Source organism: Cavia porcellus, unplaced genomic scaffold (genome assembly GCF_034190915.1).
Source record: "Cavia porcellus strain 051 isolate PalLab524CR breed Dunkin Hartley unplaced genomic scaffold, mCavPor4.1 scaffold_7, whole genome shotgun sequence".
In the NCBI taxonomy this organism is placed as follows: Eukaryota; Metazoa; Chordata; class Mammalia; order Rodentia; family Caviidae; genus Cavia; species Cavia porcellus.
Window position 1 is genome coordinate 46,428,029 of NW_026947490.1, and position 21,809 is coordinate 46,449,837.

Here is a 21,809-nt window from a genome sequence, read left to right on the forward strand (position 1 = left end):
ATGAACTTCGGTTAACCCAATGGCAAATAAATTCTAAACTGCAGCAGCAAATAGACCTTCTTAAACAAACAGTTAAATGGGTGGGAAGAAAAATATTGGCTCTTCAGCATCAAGTGTTTCTAAAATGTGATTGGAATTCAACTACCTTTTGTATAACACAGCGACTATATAATCAGACAAAACATGAAAGGGAAACAATTAAAATGTATCTATATGGGAATATTTCTGCCCAGGAGGAAATAGAGTCTTTACATAATCAAATTGACAAAGATTTTACAAAGCATAATGATGATGAATCCCTGGCTCAATTTGCTCAATTGCTTGCTCAGTCTTTAGAAAGACTGGATCCAAAAGGAATTTGGCAAAGCATAACTCATACTTTAAGTGGCATGAGACTTAGCCTAATCTTAACCCTTATCACTATAGTCCTTGTATATTGTTGTTGCATAAGACGAAATGCCACAAATAATTTGACCTTATGGAAATTGTTTTTAAATACAAAAAAAGGAAGAACTGTGGTGTCACCTAAGGAGTCTGGCCCCCTCACAGTCTGTGATAACATCAGCCCCGGCATGGGAACAGAGACTGGGTAGGAAAGCCTGACTCAAGAGGAGAAAATGTTCTCCCCTCTTTTCTCATGATGTGTGACTAGGCTGTGTTTACAGAGCTAGAAGGAAGTGGCCGACCTTCAGGTGGCTAGTAAGAACAAACATAATTAAAAACATTCTTGGGCTAATGGAGTTCCTCCTGGGTTATTGGGGCAAGAAGAACTGGTTTTTCTTGTTTGCTTAACTTAGATAGTTTAGATAAACATTGTAGTTTGTCACAAACTTGTCACAAAGAATGCTATTTCAAGATAATCCTCAGTGCACTGTGAGTTGATCCGGTTCACTATATAAGAGCCTAAAAATAAAGCACAGCATGTAGCTGCAATTGCTGTTTTCTCTGCTCTGCATCCCCTGTTTCCTGATTTCGTGTGTGTGCCTCTTCCCTGGGTCCCGAGTGCACTAGACACTCGCGACAGGTATTCACACATGCGAGATTGCTTTATTTCATTTATGAGTATGGTCTCAAGCTGCACCCATTTATTGATAAATATCTCAAGGTGATCCTTCTTTATAGCTGAATAATAACCCATTGTATAGAAATACCACAACCTTTTTATCCATTCCTCAGTTGATGGACACTTGGGTTGTTTCCAAGATCTGGCAATTACAAATTGTGCTGCTATAAACATAGGGGCACATATAGCACTGTGGTATGATGCTTTCAGTTCTTCTGGGAATAGGCCTAGAAGTGGAATAGCTGGAGTAAATGGGACTTCCAATCCCAGCTTTTTGAGAAATCTCCAGACTGACCTCCACAAAGGCTGCACCAGTCTACACTCCCATCAACAGTGCAGGAGAGTTCCTTTTTCCCCACAGCATCTCCAGCATTTATTGTTGTTGGTTTTCTTGATCCTGGCCATTCTTTCAGCAGTGAGATGCAATCTCAGTGTGGTTTTAATTTGCATTTCTCTAATGACCAATGATGATGAACATTTTTTCATGTATTTATTTGCCATTTGCATTTCTTCATCTGAGAAGTGTGTATTCATCTCAGATGCCCATTTTTGGATTGGATCTTTGAATTTTGGGGGTCTGAGTATCTTTAATTCTTTATATGTTTTAGACAAGAGTCCCTTGTCTGAGAGAGAGTTCACTAAAATCTTTTCCCAGTTTGTAGGTTTTCTTTTCACTATGCTGGAGATTTCTTTTGACATGCAGAAACTTTTTAATAAGAAGTGGTCCCAGTTATTGATTCTGGGAAGTATTTCCTGTGCAGTTTGAGTCCTGTTCATGAATTCTCTACCTACTCCTATGTCTCCAAGGTTTCTACCCAATTTGTCTTCCAACAGATTTAGTGTTTCTGTTTTAATATTCAGATCTTTGACCCATTTAGATTTTGATTTAGTACATGGTGATAGACATGGGTCTAGCTTTAGTTTTTGGCAAATGGAGAGCCAGTTTTTTTCCAGCACCACTTATTAAAGAGACTGTCATTCTTCCAGTGAACCTGCTTGGCTCCTTTATCAAAGAAAAGGTGGTTGAGTGTGTCTGTAGTTGTGGTGTATCTTCTAATCTATTCCATTGATCTTTGGCTCTGTTTTGATTCCAATACCATGTTGATTTTACTACTGTTGCTTTGTAGTATAAATTCAAGTCAGGGATTGTGATGCCTCCTGCTTTGTCTTTGCTGCTTAGAATTGCCTTTGCTACTCTAGGTCTCTTCTGGTTCCTGATGAACTTTGGGAGTGATTTCCCTAGATCTATAAGGTATGTTGATGGTATTTTTATTGGGATTGCATTGAATCTGTATAACAGTTTTGGGAGAATGGCCATTTTCACAATGTTTGTTCTTCCTATCCATGAGCAAGGGATGTCTTTCCATTTTCTGAGATCATCTTCAATTTCCTTTTTCAGTGTATCATAATTTTCACTGTATAAGTCTTTCACTTCTTTTGTAAGAGTAATTCCTAAATATTACATTTTTTTGCTTGCTAATGTGAAGAGTGTAGTTTCTCTTATTTCCCTCTCTGTGATTTTGTTGTTCGTGTATAAGAATGCTCTTGATTTCTGAGTATTGATTTTGTATCCAGCCACATTACTGAATTTATTTATTGTATCTAAGTGTCTTTCAATGGAGTTTAGGGGGACTTCTATGTAGAGTATCATGTCATCTGCAAACAATGATAATTTAACTTCTTCTTTTCCTATCTTTACCCCTTTTACTTCTCTCTCTTGCCTAATTGCTCTGGCTAGTACTTCCAGTACTATATTAAATAGGAGTGGTGATAAAGGACATCCTTGTCTTGTACCCGATTTTAAAGTAAAGGCTTTCAATTTTTGGCCATTTAGTATGATGCTGGCTGTTGGGTTGTCATAAATGGCCTTTATTATATTGAGGTAAAGACCATTTATTCCAATTTTCTGTAAAGTTCTTATCATGAATAAGTGTTGGACCTTATCAAAGGCTTTTTCTGCATCTATAGAAATGATCATGTGATTCTTACTTTTGGCATTATTGATATGTTGGATTACATTTATTAATTTATGTATGTTGAACCATCCCTTCACGCCTGGGATGAATCCCAATTGATCATGGTGTATAATCTTCTTGATGATTTGCTGCATCCTATTTGCCAATATTTTATTGAGGATTTTTGCATCTGTGTTCATTAGGGAGATCAGTCTATAGTTCTCTTTTTTAGTTGGGTCTTTCTCAGGTTTTGGTACTAGAGTAATATTTGCTTCCAGGAATGACTTAGGAAGGATTGCTTCCCTTTCAATTTCATTAAATAGTTTTAGGAGTGTCGGCATTCGGTCTTCTTTGTATTTCTTGTAGAATTCTGCAGTGAATCCATCTGGGCCTGGGCTCTTCTTTGTAGGTAAGGACTTAATTACATGTTCAATTTCATTAACAGAGATTGGGTTATTCAACAGTTTTACATCCCTTTGATCTAGCTTTGGTACTTAATATGTTTCTAAGAATCTGTCTATTTCTTCTGTGTTATCAAACTTTTGAGAGTAGAGGTTTTTGAAATAGGTGTTGATGATCTTCTGTATTTCTATTGGGTCTGTAGTGATTTCACCTTTTTCATTTCTTATTGCATGAATTTGGCCTTTTTCTTCCCTTTTTAAAAATAAGGTTGGCTAGGGGCTTATCGATTTTATTTATTCTTTCAAAGAGTCAACTCTTTGATTTGTTGATTCTTTGGATTGTTTTCTTAGTCTCTATTGCATTGATTTCTGCTCTGATTTTTATAATTTCCTCTCTTCTTTTGGCTTTGGGCTTGACTTGCTCTTCTTTTTCTAGCTGTTTGAGGTGTAGCATCCAGTTATTTATTTGTATTCGTTCTGTTTTCCTGATGTGGGAACTCAGTGCAATAAATTTTCCTCTCATGACGGATTTCATTGCATCCCACAAATTCCGGTAAGTTGTATCTGCATTTTCATTTTCTTTTAGGTATTGTTTAATTTCTTCTTTAATTTCTTCTGTGACCCACTGATTACTCAAGAGTGTGTTATTCAGTTTCCATGTGTGTTTGCGGGATTTTTGCAGTATCTTTTATCATTAATTTCTAATTTCAGAGCTCTATGATCTGATAACATGCAAGGGATGATTTCAACTCTTTTGCATTTGTTTAAATATGTTCTGTGAGCTAATATATCGTCTATTTTAGAGAATGATCCATGGACTGCTGAGAAGAATGTGTATTCTGATGTTGTTGGGTGAAACATTCTGTATATGTCTACCAAACCCATTTGTTCGCAGGTGTGATTCAGTTCTGTTATTTCTTTGCTCATTTTCTGTCTGGTTGATCTGTCCCCTGGTGTCAATGGTGTATTAAGGTCTCCTGTTACAATTGTGTTACTGATAATTTGAGTTTTCATTTCTGTTAATAGTTGTTTTATATAACTGGGTGCTCTGGAGTTTGGTGCGTATATATTTAAGATAGTTATCTCTTCCTCTTGGAGTTTTCCCCTTACGAGTTTGTAGTGACCTTCTTTGTCCTTTATGGTCATTGTTGGTATAAAGTTCACGTTGTCTGCAAACAGAATGGCTACTCCTGCCTTTTTTTTTTTTTTTTTTTGGATTGCTGCTGCATGAAGTATTGTTTTCCATCCTTTGACTTTCAGTCTGTGAGTATCCTTCTGGGTTAGATGGCTTTCCTGTAAACAGCATATGGTTGGATTTTGTTTCTTGATCAATTCTGCTAGTCTGTTTCTTTTGATTGGTGCATTGAGACCATTTAAATAAATGGTTATTACTGTTAAATGCTGGTTTATTGTTGGCATGTTATCTCTCTGCTGTTGCATCTTTATCTTTCTCTTCTGTTTAGTTATTTGCTTTGCTTAGTGGTTTTTTCCTTTGTGTATCTAAACTGTCTTTCAATATTTATTGCAGGGTTGGTTTGGTGTTCATGAAGTCCTTCAGCTGTTCTTTGTCATGGAAATATCATATTTCACCATCAATTTTGCATGATAGTTTTGCAGGGTATATCAGTCTAGGTTGGAAATCATTTTGCTTTAGGATCTGGAATACTTCACTCCATGCTCTTCTTGACTTTATTCTTTGTGCTGAAAAGTCTGCTGTGATTCTGATAGGTTTTCCTTTATAAGTGATCTGTCTTTTCTCTCTGACAGCTTTTAATAATCTATTCTTGTGTTGGATTTCTGGGATGGTGATTATTATATGTCTGGGTGTAGTTTTATTTTGGTTATGACTATTGGGAGTTCTATACGCTTCACTGATCCTGTTGTCAGTTTCTGATCTTATGTTTGGGAAATTTTCAGCTATTATTTCTCTAAATATCCTCTTGACATCCTTTATGTTGTCCCCTTCTTTTTCACTAATCCCTATCAATCTTATGTTCTTTTTCTTTGCATCATCTTGCAGTTGTTGAATTGTTATTTCCTGATTTCTTGTTATTTTTAAAAGATCTTTCCTTTCCTGTTCACTACCTGCAATCTTGTCTTCAGGGTCTGAAATTTTATCTTCACTTTCATTGTGGCTGTTTTTACAACTTTCAATGGACTTTTTGATTTCCTGTATATCTCTGTGCATCTGCTTTATGTATTCTGTTTGTTTCTTATATTGTTCATCCAGGGATTCTTCCTTTTTGTTTAGTTCCTCCAATTTTTAACTGTATCTTCTTTAGATATGTTCAGAATCTCTTTCATTTCTTTTACCATTTCTTCTTTTACTTGGGAGATTATTTCTAGTTTGAATTTCTTTAAAGCTTCCTGGAGTTGCTTCTTCATTTCAGTTCCTATTATGTGTGATATTTCAGGTGTACAGATATATTTTCTTCTATGCACACAGCTCCTAGGCTTTCTTGGGATGGGCTGGAGGTTTGAGATTGTAAGTTGGTCTTTTCTTTTGTCATTTGCCTATATTTCTGTGTTTCAAGTGTTATTCCAAGGCTTCCCCAAGGCGTGTTGGAAATCATCTTCTATGCCCTCAGCTCCTGGGACTCTGGCCACCCAGTTTCCTGGATTGAGAGATGGTCACTGGGTTGGGGCAGGCTAGCTCTAGATCCCCTGAGCTGGTCCAGTGCAACAGGAAGCCACAAAGTTCCCTGTCTGGGGCCAAGCAAGGATCCCAAAGTAGCTGGGCTTGGGAGATGGTGTGGGGACACTAACCCCAGGCCACCCATCTTCTGGAACAGACGGTGCCATTAGGCTCAGAACTCCAGAGTCCTGATACTTTTCTATAGAAACACAAAACAGACTAAGTAGGAAATTCTGCCTTGTCTACAACAGTGAAAGTCAGATAACCATCACTGGAATGAATTAGGAACTTCATTCATTCTTGTGTCATGCTTTACAGAAGAGATGAATGATGTCTTTTTCTCTTCTGTCTCATTGTGTGCAAAGGTAGACAGGCATGCATTCTAAGCATTGTGATCTTCCACCCCTCACTGCCACTAAAAACTAACTGTGCATAATTTCCCAGACTAAATATTTGCCTTTCTACCAACCTACCAGTGGTTTGCCTCTTGCTTTGTTCTGAACTTTCTGTGTGATGGGACACATTACTAATTATTTAGTTGTGCCTTGAAAGTCAGGAATGATGTACATTTTAATGCAGTCATTTGTTTCATCTACTAAAATCTACACAAGCTGCATTATAAAGCCTCATTAATTGTTTATAGTGGTAAAAGTGTGTGTGTGTGTGTGTGTGTGTGTGTGTGTGTGTGTGTGTGTTGCATATTTCAATTCCATTTTCAGGTATATAGCATTAACATAGTGAAACTATTCTTTAATCTCATTAAGTCATTGAGGGCAATGAAAATGACTTCAATCATTGTCAGTATAGCCATACAACCTTTACTCACTGAACTCTTGATTGGGATTCTATGATCTCCTGCTGATTACCCTAACATCTCTTTCTGTCCATTATTCTAAGAACTGCTCAGTATTTGCACATAAGCAGCAACATAAATTTGGCTTCTGCTTCCAAAGAAAAGCCCCATAAGCACCAATTGGTGTTTGAGACATCATTCCAGAATCTCTGTGATTTTTATTTAATGTACTTTTAGGTGGTTTCTAATCCAGAATTTAGCCTTTACCTTTATAGGACTATTCTAATTAAGTTTTCACCTTCTTCCAGGTTGATGGGTCAGTTTCTTTCTCTGCATTTCCTGTTCTTTGACATCTTGTTTCCATGCATAGCATTAGACTTCTTACAGATCAGCTAATGTGCTATCACCTCACAACCATCAATTTGTTCTATTGGTAACATATAAGAGTTGATATACTTCAGAAAACATATACTGTTAACAGGGAAAGAACTGCAGAACATAAGTTACACGAGGTCACAGACTCCACCAGTGTAGTACTCTTCCAGATTTTTCAAATGTACCCTGCCATGCTATGTTTTCCCATAAATAATAGAAGAGATTCAGTAATCATTGAAATAATTCAATCTAGTAATAGTCAACAGGACAGACAGATACATAGTTGCTTGTGTATAGTTGATAGAAATACACATTTGTAATGAACTTATGCTCTGGCAAGCCCCATGATTGTGCACTATTATGAACAGCATTAATGAGTCATGTAGTACTTAACAAATAGGAATTTCCAACAGAAAACACATTCTGATAATTAACGTTAACAATGGAAATTATGCTGCCACCGCCACTCTGAGGAAGACCAAAGGAAGAAGCACCTGGAAAGTGCCTCCTCATTTTAGTATTTGAATTTGATGGTCTCAAGTTTCACATATGCTCCCAATGACCAGTGTCTCAGGATGCTGGATGTAAAAATTGTAATATTGGAACTTGTTTCATCTGTTGAGATTTGTATGAAACATAATTAAGTATAACTGAGTTCTACTGTCATCTTCTGTCATAAAAAACAGAGATATTACAGAAGGAAACTTACAGTTTCTCTGCTAGGGGAAATTGAAAGTTAAGGACAAGGATGGGAGGAGCCTCACACTCTGTCCTTGGGCTTCTGCAGTGTGAGCCACACAGCACTCCTGAGATTGTTGGGATGACTCTGAACAGTATCATTTATCTTTACTACCTTTAGAAAATACTTTACTTTTGTAGCATTTAAGAAGATTACAACACCTTACTATGTAGTTTTCTAAATTTTTACTGATTTGCCTTCCTCTTCAAGCATAACAACCATTAGATCCTGCATTGATAAAAATCTCAAGATCCAGGTCTGCTGAAGAGACTTCTAAGAAGGTAAGCACAGTTAGATTTTTTGTAGCTAATACCCAAATTTCTCCTAGAAATCCACAAGTTAATAAAAGGAAATCATGGCTTGTTCTTCTGGGTTGTGGATAAGAGAAGTAGAATTAGGGTCAGCTACATTTAGATCAGCTGTGATAACTTGATTCTGAACCTTCACTTAGGGAAATAATAGGCATCTTTGATCCTTCACAAATGATTACTAAGCAATAAATTTTGAAAATTGCAGATGATGAAATAAATGATGTCTATGAATTGGCAAAGTTTACATTTAGAAGAAGTCTTTAGTTTGCTTGATGGAAAATTCATAATATTGTCATCTCATAAGAAATACATGAATGACATTGCCATGAAAAACACCTTGAAATAGTAATAGGTAAAATGCACATCTGCACATAAAGTTTTATTATATACTAGTAGTCACATGTTAGAGATCATGAGAACAAATGGACAAACCCAGTGGAAAATTTGTCAGATTCACAGTTATACAAGTCCTTGCTGTTTTAATATTTCCTTAAGGATATTTGTTTTGTTATTTAACTTGCCTCTACATCAAATAATAAAAGAATCACTACTGTCAAATTGAGTTAAGTCCCACAATTCTTAAAGTTTATTAACTTTTCCCAGTGAGAGGCAGGAAGTAACTGAGAGTTGGGAACATCAATTAGAAACATCTGTATTACCTACTATTAATATTTTTAAAAGTCCTTTTCTAGAGCCTGTTAAAAGACATCATGTATACTTGAATATAGGTAAGATTTTAAGTATTGATCTTAGAATTTGACATACATGACAAGTCCTGTTAAATTTATTGATTTTATTGTTCACATTTTCTAAGTCCTGACAGTGATTTTTACCTTATTCAATTAGCAACTGACAAAGATACTGCAATGCATACCATAAAATGGTAGCTTTTTTCTTGTAGTTATTTCAAACTCATACATGTGTATTCACTCATATGCACATATGCTACATACTATATATGTGGCATATTATATATGTATTACATATTATATATGTATTGCATGTGTGAAGATATTTAAACAAAAAATATAATCCATAATATTATTTATAGTGCTGTAAAAGAACATAAAATTCTACCAAATTGAGTATTCTTATTATTAGAATAATGTATAAAGACAAATATATCTTCTTAGAAATTTTTACCTTATCTTACTAATGTTATCCTTTAAATTCATATTAGTATAGATAACAAACACTTTTTTAGTTATCTTTGGAAGGGTAATTCATTTTTCATATTTCCTCATTTAAATAAAATTTCATAAAAAATGTATAGGTAAATATCTTTAATCAAATTTGATGATTTATTATATCCTTGGCTATATCTTCTAAATATATGCTATAATAACTTCCTTTGACTTGTTTTTCAGTCTTTCCCTGAAGTGATGACAATTCTATATTCTTTTTCTCTCTTTTTTAAAATTACACCTGTATTTTGTACTTTGAGACAAAAAATTAGGAAAGCACTCTATTATTTTTCTATCTGTCCTCTACCATATTGATATTTCCTAATTTTATTCCCTTTTATCAGAGTGTATTTTTAAAACATAAGCACCCCAGGGCTGGGAATATGGATCAGTGGTAGAATTCAGGCCTTGCGTACCTAAGGCCCTGGGTTTGATCCCCAGCACCACACAGACAAAATAATAATATAATAATAATAATAATAATAATAATAATAATAATAATAATAATGTCTGTAGCCTTATGTTAAAAAAAAACTTTAAAGCATAAGCACCTCAAGTCAAGTATGGTTTCATTTTACTTAATTTTGATCTGCAGGGTTTTCATCTTTGCTATTAATTCTTTTGTTCAATATTTATTAAAATAGTTATTGTTATGTATATCTTTTCCTAGTCGAATTAATGAGGCCTTTAGTTTGAGATGAGAAATTTTAGTGTTTCATGTAAAATATTACTTTTACACAATTATAAAGCATTGTTTGAGGATTGTTTTTAAAATAACAAAAGTTGAAAGCAAAACTTCCACAGGTATAGAATGACTACATTAAGAAATGTGGAAACCAGACATTACAGAAGGTGATTTAATTCACATGTTCTAAATACTGTACTACTTCAAAATCAAGTGGGATCTGGATCATTATGCATCAATCAAAATCCATAATGCTTCAACATCCAAAACCATTGTTCTGATTTTAGGGAAATAAACAGAGACTTGGTGTACCCTTCTGTATAAATCACATCTGATTATTGCATAGCTGCACTGTGTTCTCAAATTCACCAACCAAACTTTACTATTTTTAAAACATTTTGGTTTTGACATCCGTAGAGGATGTTGGACCAGTATTACATAAAATTAATCCTCTTGTAGCCATCTGTTTTCTGCTGAAAATCAGTTTCAGTATGATACCTAAATGTCTGGAGGTGATACACTCCTTATTTATGAGGGCTTATAGAACAGTTGTTTTAACTTGGATACTCTGCAATTTCACCACCCTGAAATGTGTTTTCCTATGAATTAACAAATGATATAGTGAAAATTTCAATCTAAGGATTTGCATGTTTGCATAAAAATGAGGCAATTAACAGCCCCCCAAATTTCAACATTTCAATTAGTCAAAAGATATATAAATAGGTTATTCTTAAACTAAATAGAATTGTGCAATTATCCAAAACTATGAATTCATACCTTGTACTGAGTGTCCTAAAGAAAAAGAACAGGTGTGAAATAGACTGGCACACAGGCCATTTGGGAACTCTGAAATCCTGCAGAAGGTATAACCAGAATTGAGTCCTACATGTTACATGGGGTCATAAGAGCAAGAAACGTCAGAATGATTTTTCAGGGAAAGAAAAGTGAATTGCCAATGACAGAAATTACAATAAACAAAAATGTGTTGTATGATTCTAAATAATATAGTGTGGAATGATAAAGTTCTTACTGGCAGACAAATGTTTACTAGCAAAAGATGCAAGTAATGTAAGTAGAAGTGCTACAATGTTTTATGTACAAAATAGGGATTTTTTATTGTTTTTGTTTTATGCAAAATGGGGATCTATTTGAAGGATTTCACTAAGGAAAAAGGATGGCTAATTAGCAAAAAATTTTCTGTATATAAAGAAAAAGTTCCAGTAACAGTTAAAGTAGTTCTAAGCAATAAATTCTTTGATCCTGCTCTGGACATCATGTAGACACTCAACAGTGACACTGACAGGGGTAAAGAGGATGGCATCGAATACCACAGAAGGTACAATGTTAATGGGACTTCAATAATGAACAGTCATATGGACAAGTGGGATGCTTTGGGGAAGAAATAGTTACAAAATACATACACCAGGGCAAAACTCCAGCCGCTATAGAATACAAAGTGCAGCCAGAGAATGGGAAACTGCATAGCCAATCCACTAAGAACTGTAATATGCCCCTATCTCCAGACATTCCTCCCAAAAATCCATCCCAGACAAAGTTCAGGGTAAATGTGAAGGATATATTTAGGATTTCTTCAAGGTGTTCCTCTGCATTCATTGTCTATACCGAAACATCTGATAATTATGTCCCTTTCAGTTGCACACGAACTTGTGTCTTACGGACCTCACTGTGTTATGAATAAAAAACAGAGACTAACCTCATCTGTCAAGTTTACTCTACACATGCATAATGCAAACACATTTGCTAATTTTCTCTTGTAGATTTAACTGTCTTTCCATGGAGGAAGATACATTCAAGAATATTATTTTACAGCATGGCTTGCATCCTCTTAGTGACTATCATTTTAGAATGATCAAGTCTTTACTGGCAGAAGACTTAAATTTGAAGGGAAGCAAGTATGAAGAATGTGACAAAATTAAATTTGCTGACCTGATGGCAGAAAACTTCAAACAGGATGAGATCCTGGAAAAATTGATAGCACTCTTCGAAATGATACCACCTCTAGAAAACACTGCCAAACTTCTCAGGAAAGAGAAGCCAAAAGGTAATAGGGTATCCTTTCTCCAGTCTTGTCAAGAACCCCACCTTTGTCACGGTCATCATTTCCCCAGCATGTCACGCAATATCTATAGCAGTAGTGGTAACTCTAGTGCCAACAACTTGAAAACCTAGAGAATACCTTGACTATAACATGTTCTAAGAAACTGGAAGAAGAGGATTTGCAGGGAGGCCACCAAAGTGATGAAAGAAAGCACAATGAATTCTTGACAAAATTCGATCATTCTGCTGAATTGGAAAACTTGAAAAATAGCAAAATAAAATTTGACATCAATAATTTTCTAATGAATGCAGTTTATATATTTAGATGTTTTAATATCTCCTGTCTTTTAGGATAATAGTATTTTCCCCTATCTTTAATCTTTCTATCTCTAAAGTTGCATTAAAAGAAGTAACTGGCTTTTCCTTAGTCAGATTTGGCATAGTAATTTCCTTTTCATTCATTTGTCATTTATACAAAATTAATTAAAAACATGTGGGTAGATGTTTGAAATCAATTTTAATCATTTGTTGTCTACTTGGCTACAATCTTTAGGCGTATGGTAAAATTGTATGCTTGGGCTTGAATTTGCTGTCTTCTTTTGCAGTTATGAATTCTGCATTCTCCTCCATGTGAGCATTGTATTTAATCTTGCTTTTTTGTGCTTTAGGACAAATATATTGGGAAAATTTCCTAGTCTGTGCCCTTCAACTCTCCACCATATAAATATTTCATGGGTTTTTTTCAGTCTGTCTTTCACCAGAACCTGTTTCTTGGACAAAGCACAGCTATCAAATGTGCTTTTGTTTCACTGAATTTTGGCCTACAGAATTTTCACTTTTGCCTTTCATTTTCTTGTTGAATATTACTTCCAAACCCTATTTGTGTGTGTGTGTGTGTGTGTGTGTGTGTGTGTGTGTGTGTGTGTATGATTCCCTTTCTAAATTGATGAAGCTTTTAGGATCAAAGAATAGATTTTGATGTTTTTCTGTTGAAATGTCATTTTATATAGTTCTAAATTTGTGATCCAAACTTTGGTTTCACAAAGGACAAGTTCAAAGCATCTCTTTTACACATGTGGGACTAGACATATTTTTATATTTAGAATCTGAATTTTGCACATGTGACTTCATTCACATGTTCTAAATCTTATACTATGAGAAATGCCATTGGGATCAAGATCGCTATGCCTCAAGCAAAATCCATAATACTTCAACATCCATAAATATCATTTTCATTTTAGTGAAAAAAACAAAGATTATACATAGCTTTCTGTGTATTTCACAGCTGGCTGTATTTTATGACAGGAATGTGGTGTCAAATCACCAATCAAAATTTTCTATTTTTAAAGCATTTTGGCTTTGTCATCCAGACAGGATGTTGGACTACTACTAAGTAAAAATTATTCCTCTTGAAGCCATTGTTTTTCTGCAGGACTATTCTGATTTTATTACAGTAGCTTTGGAGTATAACTTCAAGTCAGGGATTTGATGGGATGCTTCCAGCCTTGCCGTTGTTGCTTAGAATTATCTTTGCTATTCTAGGTCTGTTCTGGTTCCAGATGAATTTTAGGGGTGATTTCTCTAGATCTCTAAGTGTGCTAATGGTATTTTGATTGGGATTGCATTAAATCTGTGTAACAATTTTGGGAGAATGGCCGTTTTCACAATGTTTGTTCTTCCTATCCATGAACAAGGGATGTCCTTCCATTTTCCAAGGTCCTCTTCGATTTCTTTCTTCATGGTAGCATAGTTTTCTCTGAGTGGGTTTTTTGCTTCTTCCGTTACATTAATTCCTAAGTATTTTATTTTTTTTGGATGCTAGTGTGAAGGGTGTGGCTTCTCTTATTTCTCTCTCAGTGGTTTGTTGTTAGTGTATAGGAATGCTGTTGACTTTTGAGTATTGACTTTATATCCAGCTATATTACTGAATTTATTTATTATACCTAGGAGCCTTTCAATGGAGTTTTGGTGGTTTGATGTAGAGTATCACATCATTTGCAAATAATGATAATTTAACTTCTTCTTTCTCCTATCCTTACCCCTCTTATTACTCTCTCTTGTCCAATTTCTCTGGCTAGTATTTCCAGCACTATATTAAATAGGAATGTGACAATAGATATCCTTGTCTTTTTCCTAATTTTAGAGCAAAGGCTTTCAGTTTGGGGCCCTTTAATATAATGCTGGCTGTTGGATTGTCATAAACAGCTTTTATCATATTGAGGTAAAGACCATCTATTCCAATTTTCTGTAAGGTTTTTATCCTGAATAAGTGTTGGACCTTATCAAAAGCTTTTTATGCATCTATATAAATGATCATGTGTTCTTATTCTTGGCTCTGTTGATATGGTGTATTACACTTATTGATTTGTATATGTTGAACCATTCCTGCATTCCTGATCCACTGGGTCATGGTGTATAATCTTCAGATGTATGGAATACATTTTCTTCTATGTACTTGGATTCTAGACTTTCTTGTGATGGGCTGGAGATTTGAGATTGCATTTTTGTCTTTCATCTTGTCATTTTCCTATATTTTCATGTTTCAAGTGATGTTCCACAGCTTCCTCCGGGCATGTTGGAAATCCCCTCCTGTGCCCTCAGCTCCTAGGACTGAATGGAGGTTGCTGAGTATGGTCCAGTCAGGCCCACAGGACCTCCTGTGCCATCTGCAGTTTTCCAGGAAGCTGGGCAAGCTCTTAACCACTGTGGGTGATGGTCCAAAGCTTTCCCCGAGCAAGCACCAATGTGATGTAACTCACTTCCATTGCCCTCAGATCCCCTGATTGAAGAAGGGAGTGGTCTAGTCAGTCCTGCAAAACCTCCCAAGCTTAGTCTAGTGTGTCTGGAAGCTAGGCAGATCCTTAACTGCTGGGAGCAAGGATCTTAACCTCTCCCCTGCCCAGGATGGTGTGCTGGAACTCAGCTCGCACAGCCCCTGTTCGCTGGATTGAAAGAAGGTCACTGGGTGCCCACAAAACCTGCAGTACCAAGTCTAGTGTGGCTGGAAGCTGGGCAAACACTTAACCACTGGGAGTGATGATATTAAACTATCCCAGGGCCCATGCTGGTGTGCTGGAACTCACCTCTGGCAGCCCAGTTCCCCGCATTGAAAGAATGTCATTGGGCATGGCCCAGTCAGGCCATAATCCTGCAGAGCCCAGGCTAGTGTGGCTGGAAGCTGGGCGGGTTCTTAACCACTGGGAGTGATGAATCTTAAACTCTCCCCAGCTGGTGCTGTTGTGCTGGAACTCATGGTGTATAATCTTCTTGATGATTTGCTGCATTATGCTTGCCAGCATTTTATTGAGTATTTTGCTTCCATGTTCATGAGGGAGATTGGCCTGTAGTTCTCTTTTTGTTTGGGTCTTTCTCAGGTTTTGGTATTAGAGTAATGTTTGCTTCCAGGAATGACTTAGGGAGAATTGTTTCCCTTCAATTTCATTGAAGAGTTTGAGGAGTGTTGGCATTAAATCAAGAAATGAATTTTCAATAACAGAAATAGGGTAATCAAAAGTGCATTGTCTTTTTGAAGAATATAATTTTAGAACAGTACCATCCTTACTGGCAGAACAAAAACTAACGAGCAAAATATGCAAAACGTGAAAGCAGACATTCTTCAACTTTTTTGTAGATAAGAGAGTCTTTGTTGTTGTTGTTTATGAGAAATGGTAATATTGTGGAAGAATTTCAGCAAGGCTAAACCATAGGTAATTGAAAGAAAACTGGTTCTAGTTTTTTAAAAATGTAATTAAAGGAAAATATGCAGTAACACTTAAAGCAGTTCCAACCAATCCATGTTTGATTCCACTCTGGACCACATGAGGGCATTGATAGGTGACCCTTAGAGGAGTACAGAGGATGATATGGAATACAACAGTAGATACAATGCTAATGGGACTTAGTTAAAGAACAGTCAAATGGTTGAGGGGTATGCTTGGGGGAAGAGGTAGTTGCAAAAGACATATACCAAGTCTATTAACTCCAATCTATACAGAACCAAATCCAGAGCCAGGGACTTGGACACTGTATAGCCAGTCCTCAGAACATATAAGATCTGCCTATCTTTACACTTTCTTCTCATATATCCATCCCTATCACATTTCACCATCAATAGGGAGGTTCACGGAGATTTTCAGCATACATTTTCTATAGTGAAACATCTGGTAATGATTTCCATCCTTGTGACACATGCATATGTATTATAGTAGTGTGAATCTCACTCTATGAATCAATGAAAAGGCATAGCTCATTTTTCAAGTTATCTCTATGCATGTGTAATGAAAACACGTATGCCAATTTTCTTTTTTAGGTGTAACTGTCTTTCCAAAGAGGGAAAATACATGCAAGGAAATCGTCTTACTGCATGGCTTACACTCACTAAGTAATTATCATTTTCAAATGATAAAGTCCTTAATGGCTCAGCACTTATACCTGAAGGGAAGCGAGTATGAAGAATGCGACAAAATTAAATTTGCTGACCTGATGGCAGAAAAGTTCGAAAAGGATGCGGGCCTGGGAACACTGATAGCACTCTTCAAGATGATACCACCTCTGGAAAACACTGCAAAATTTCTCAGAAAAAAGATGCCAAAAGGTAATTGGATGCCCTCTCCCAAACCTTGTCTCCAAACCTACCTTGGTCATGGTCATCGCATCCCCAGTATGCTGCTCAAAATCTATAGCAGTGGTGGTAGATATGGGGCCAACAACATGAAAACCTAGAGAACATCTGTCCTATAACAAGTTCTAATAAATTGGGAGGAAGGAGCTTTTTGGATAATCCACCAAAATGGTGAAAGAAAGCGGCATGAATTCTCAACAAAATTCTAACATTCCGATGCATTGGAAAACCTGAAAATGGCAAAATAAAATTTGACATGAATTATTTTATAATGAATTCAGCTTACCTTTTTAGATCAACTAATATCTCCTGTTTTTAATGTAATTGTCATTTCTTCTATCTTCAAACTTTTCATCTTAAACCTGCATTTATAGAGATAACTGGCTTTCCCTTGGTCAGATTTGGCATAGTAATTTCTTTTTCATTTACTTAGCATTTTAAAAAGTTTAGTTAAAAACAAGTGGGTAGATCTTTGAAATCTAATTTAATCATTTGTCATCTACTTAGCTAGAACATTTAGGTGCGTGGTAAAATTGCATGCTTGGACATGATTTTGACATGTTCCCTTGCAGTTATGACTCTTCTGCATTCTCCTCCATGTCAGCATTGTTTCTAATTCTACTTCTATCTTATGCTTTAGGACAGATTCACGGGGAAAGCTTCCTAATCTGTGCCCTTCCGCCCTCCACCATACTAATATTCCCTGTTTTTCTTTAGTCTTTCTTTCACCAGAACCTTTTTTCAGACAAAGCACAGCAATAAAATGTTTTTATTTCCCTGATTTTTGCCCTGTGGGGTTCTTCACTTTGCTATTCATATTCTTGTAGACTATTACTTCCAAACAGCATGTCTGTGTGTTTGCCTTTCTCACTGAAAAATAATGAGACCTTTAGGATATGAGAATAGATTTTGGTACTTTTCTGTAGAAATGTCATTTTATATAGTTTGAAATGGTGGATCCATTTGGTTTCGCACCAGACCAGTGGAGACCACTTTTCTATATGGAGAGGTCTAGATGTATTCTGAAATTCAGAATATGAATTTTGTAGAAGTATACTTCACCTGTGTCTTCTAAAAATTGTACTAAGAGAAATGCCATTGCTGTCTTTATCGCTAGGCCTCAATAGAAATCCATAATACTTCAAAATTCAAGTGGAATTTTCTCATTTTAGTGAACTAAATAGACATTAAGTATGCATGGCCTTGTGTCATTTCACATCTGTGTTTCACAACTGCATTGTGTTGTCAAAGCCACCAATGAAAAATATGTAACTTTAAATTTTTTTAGTTAGCCATCTATATGAGATGTTGGACCAGTATTCTATAAAAATTGCTCCTCTTGGAGCCATCTGTTTCTTGCTAAGCATCAAGTTTAAAATGAGTCTTGAATATCTGGAGGTGATAGACTCCTTATTTGAGGGTGCTCATAGAGCGTTTATTTGCCTAAAATGCTCTTCAATCTCACTTACCTACAGTTTCTCTTCCTATGGATTTCTCCCTCCATGCAAGGGGACATTCCTGTCTCAGGATTTCCCTATTTCCTTAACAAGGAGGCAATTCACAGTCTCAGCGACTCAAACACTTCAAACATTCAAAAGTTATAGAGAAACATGATTCTGAAATTAAAATGATTTGTACATTTATCCAAAAAAAAAAGAAAATCTCTTTCAAGCATCTAAAGAAAATGCATAGGTGCTAAATACTTTCAGAGACAAGGCAGTCCATTTGGGGAGTGTGACATCGTAAAGAAGATAAAATCAGAACTGAGTCTTAAGAGTCGCAAGAAATGTAGGAATGTTTTACAGGAAAAGAAAAGTCAATTGTCAGTGAAATAAAATAAGACAAAGGGATATTGTATTTTTCTAAAAAACATCAGTTAAAAATGATAATATCCTTACTGGACCAAAAATTCACAAGCAAAAAGTAAAAATGGACACATGTCAGTGTTTTATGTATAAAAGAGTCTTTTTTGCGATTGAAGTTGTCTGTTTCAGTCTTTTCAGAAATCTCAGTATGGCTAAAGAAATTCCGTCAAGTGACAGAGAAGTGGTAGTATTTCTTAAAAATGACTAAAGACAATATTCAATACTAGTAAAAGTAGTGCCTACCAATCAATGTTTTAATTCCACTCTGTATCACATAGGTGACACTGAGATGGATGCAGGGGACATCGTTGAATACTACATTAGACACTAAGCTAACGGAACTTAATTAATGAACAGTCAAATTGTTCGGAGGGCTACTTGAGGAAAGAGGTAGTTGCAATAGACATATACCAAAGAAAAGTTCCATTCTCTACAGAATAGAATATGGAAGCAGCAACTTGTACACTGCACAACCAGACCTCTAAGCACCATAAAATATGCCTATCTCCACATTTTCTCCTCCCACATCCATCCCTCTCGCATGTCACTGTCAATAGGCAGGAATCCTTTGGAATTCTTCACAGGGCTCTTCTGAGTTCCTTTCTATAGTGAAGCATCCAGTAATTGTGTCCCCCTTGGTGCACACATGAATGTATCATTACAGTGTGGACCACACTTTGTCAGGAATTAAAGGAAGAGGCATACTTCATTTGTCAAGTTGTGTCTACACACATAAAATGAAAAACCATTTGCCAATTTCTTTTGTAGATTTAACTGTCTTTCCATGGAGTGAAAATACCTGCAAGGAAATTGTTTTTCTGCACGGCTTATATCCTCTCAGTGACTATCACTTTAGAATGATAAAGTCCTTACTGGCAGAAGAGTTAAAACTAAAGCAAAGCGAGTATGAAGAATGTGACAAAATTAAATTTGCCGACCTGATGGCAGAAAATTTCAAAATGGATGCGGGCCTCGGAACACTGATAGCACTCTTTGAAATGATACCAACTTTAGAAAACACTGCTGATCTTCTCAGAAAAGAAACGCCAAAAGGTAATAGGACGCACTCTCTGAAAAATTTTCTCAATCCCTATCTATGTCAGAGTCATCACTTCCCCAGCATAGTGTTCAGTATCTACAGCAGTACTAGTAGCTCAGGTGCCAACACGTTGAAAACCTAGAGAACTACTGTCCTATAACATGTTCTAATAAATTTGAGGAAGGAGGTTTTGGGGTTGCCACAAAGTAATGAAATAAAAGACTGAATTCTCTACAAATTTCTAATATTCAGATGCATTGAAAAAATTTTTTAAAAATCAAAATAATTTTTGACAACACGAAGTATTTTATAATGAATGCAGTTTAAGTATTTGGATCAATTAATATCACAGTTCTTTTAGGATAAATATCATTTCCCCTATCTTCAAATTTTTCATCTAAAAACTGCCTTTATAGAGGTAAGTAGCATTCCCTTAGCCAGATTTGGCACATTAATCTCTTTTTCATTTATTCTCGAATTAAATAATGTTTACTTCACAATATAATGAGTAGATGTTTGAAATTGAATTTAATCATGTGTCATCTACTTGGCTAGAATGTTTAGGTGTATGGTGTAATTGCATGCTTGGGTTTCATTTTGCTGCCTTCTCTTGCAGTTGTGACACTTCTGCATTCTCCTCCATGTGAGCGTTGCTTCTAATTCTGCCTCTATCTTTTGCTTTAAGACAAATACGTTGGGGAATCTTCCTAGTCTGTCTCCTTCCACCCTCCACCATACCAATATTTCCTGATTTTGATTTTTCTTTTTTTCCCTATTTCATCAGAGCCTGTTTTTCTGACAAAGCACCACAACGAAATGCATTTATTTCATTGCATTTTTCTCCACAGGATTCTCCACTTTGCTTTTCATATTCTTGTTGACTATTACTTCCAATTATTGTTTATGGTTGTGTATGTTTCTGTTTTCCAACTAAGGAGCCCTTTTCAATCCAAGAATAGATTTAGATGCTTTTTTATTGAAATAACATGTGCATATAGTTCTAAATTTTGGATCCAAAGTTTGGAATCACAGAGACAAGTTGAGGACACTTCCTCTGCACATGGTGCACTAGACATATTCTGAAATTCAGAATCTAAGTTTTACAAAAAGTTTTTTTCACTCCTGTGTTCTAAAAATTGTTTTATGAGAAATGCCATTGCTCTCTTTATCCCAAGGCCTTTATCAATATCCACAATACTTCAACATCCACATAGAATCATCTCATTATAGTTAACTAAACAGATATCATATATAGCATTATGTGATTTCACAGCTGACTATTTCACAACTGCATTGTGTGTTCAAAGCCACCAATGAAAAATTTGTATTTTTAAAACATTGTGGCTTTACCATTCATATGGGATGTCGAACTAGTGTTGTGTAAAAATTACTCCTCTTGTAGCAATCTGTTTCCTGCTAGAATCAGGTTCACTATGAGTCTTGAATATGTGGAGGTATTAGAATTTGGGGGTGTTTATACAGAATGTGTTTGCCTAAAATAAGCTTCAATCTCACTACTGTGCAGTTTTTCTTCCTATGAATTTATAATTCAGGCAGTAGGAGGTTTCAATCTCTCCTTGTTCCTGTAACAAGGAGGCAATTCACAGTCTCAGTGAGTCAAATTTTGAGCCACTCAAAAGATACACAGAAACATGAAACTTAAACTAACAGGATTTGTACATTTATTCAATAATAGGAAATTTCCTCCAAGTGCCCTGAAGAAACCACACAAGCGCTAAATTGCTTCAGAGGCAAGACACTCAGACCGTTTGGGGAGTCCGAAATCTTACCAAAGTCAAAACCAGAACTAACTCCTAACAGTTGCATGGTGCTCATAAGAGCAAGAAATGTAGGAATGGTTTTCCAGGAAAAGAAAAGTCAATTACCAATGACAGACAATACAACAAACAAAAGTATATTTTCATTTCTAATCAATATTATTTTAGAAAGATAATGTCCATACTGGTGGAACAAAAATTAACAAGTAAAAAATACAAATAATGAGAAGAGATGTGCTTCAATATTTTTTTAACCAGGGATTAAACTCAGAACTTCCTGCTTGCAAGGCAGGTGCTTATGCTGCTG

At 35.8% G+C, this 21,809-nt stretch overlaps 1 protein-coding gene across 3 annotated transcripts in view; it reads left to right on the plus strand.

Annotated features, from left to right (window-relative positions):
* Positions 1-8,002: 8,002 nt before the first annotated feature.
* Positions 8,003-21,809, plus strand: part of LOC101788766 (uncharacterized) — a 67,418-nt gene continuing 53,611 nt past the window's right edge. For all 3 annotated transcript variants that reach the window (XM_063253476.1, XM_063253478.1, XM_063253477.1), the window contains exons 1-4: positions 8,003-8,242; positions 11,920-12,203; positions 16,509-16,793; positions 19,454-19,738. In XM_063253476.1, the coding sequence (XP_063109546.1) occupies positions 11,936-12,203; positions 16,509-16,793; positions 19,454-19,738 (838 nt within the window). In that variant the 5' untranslated portion in view covers positions 8,003-8,242; positions 11,920-11,935. The remainder of the gene's footprint in view (positions 8,243-11,919; positions 12,204-16,508; positions 16,794-19,453; positions 19,739-21,809) is intronic.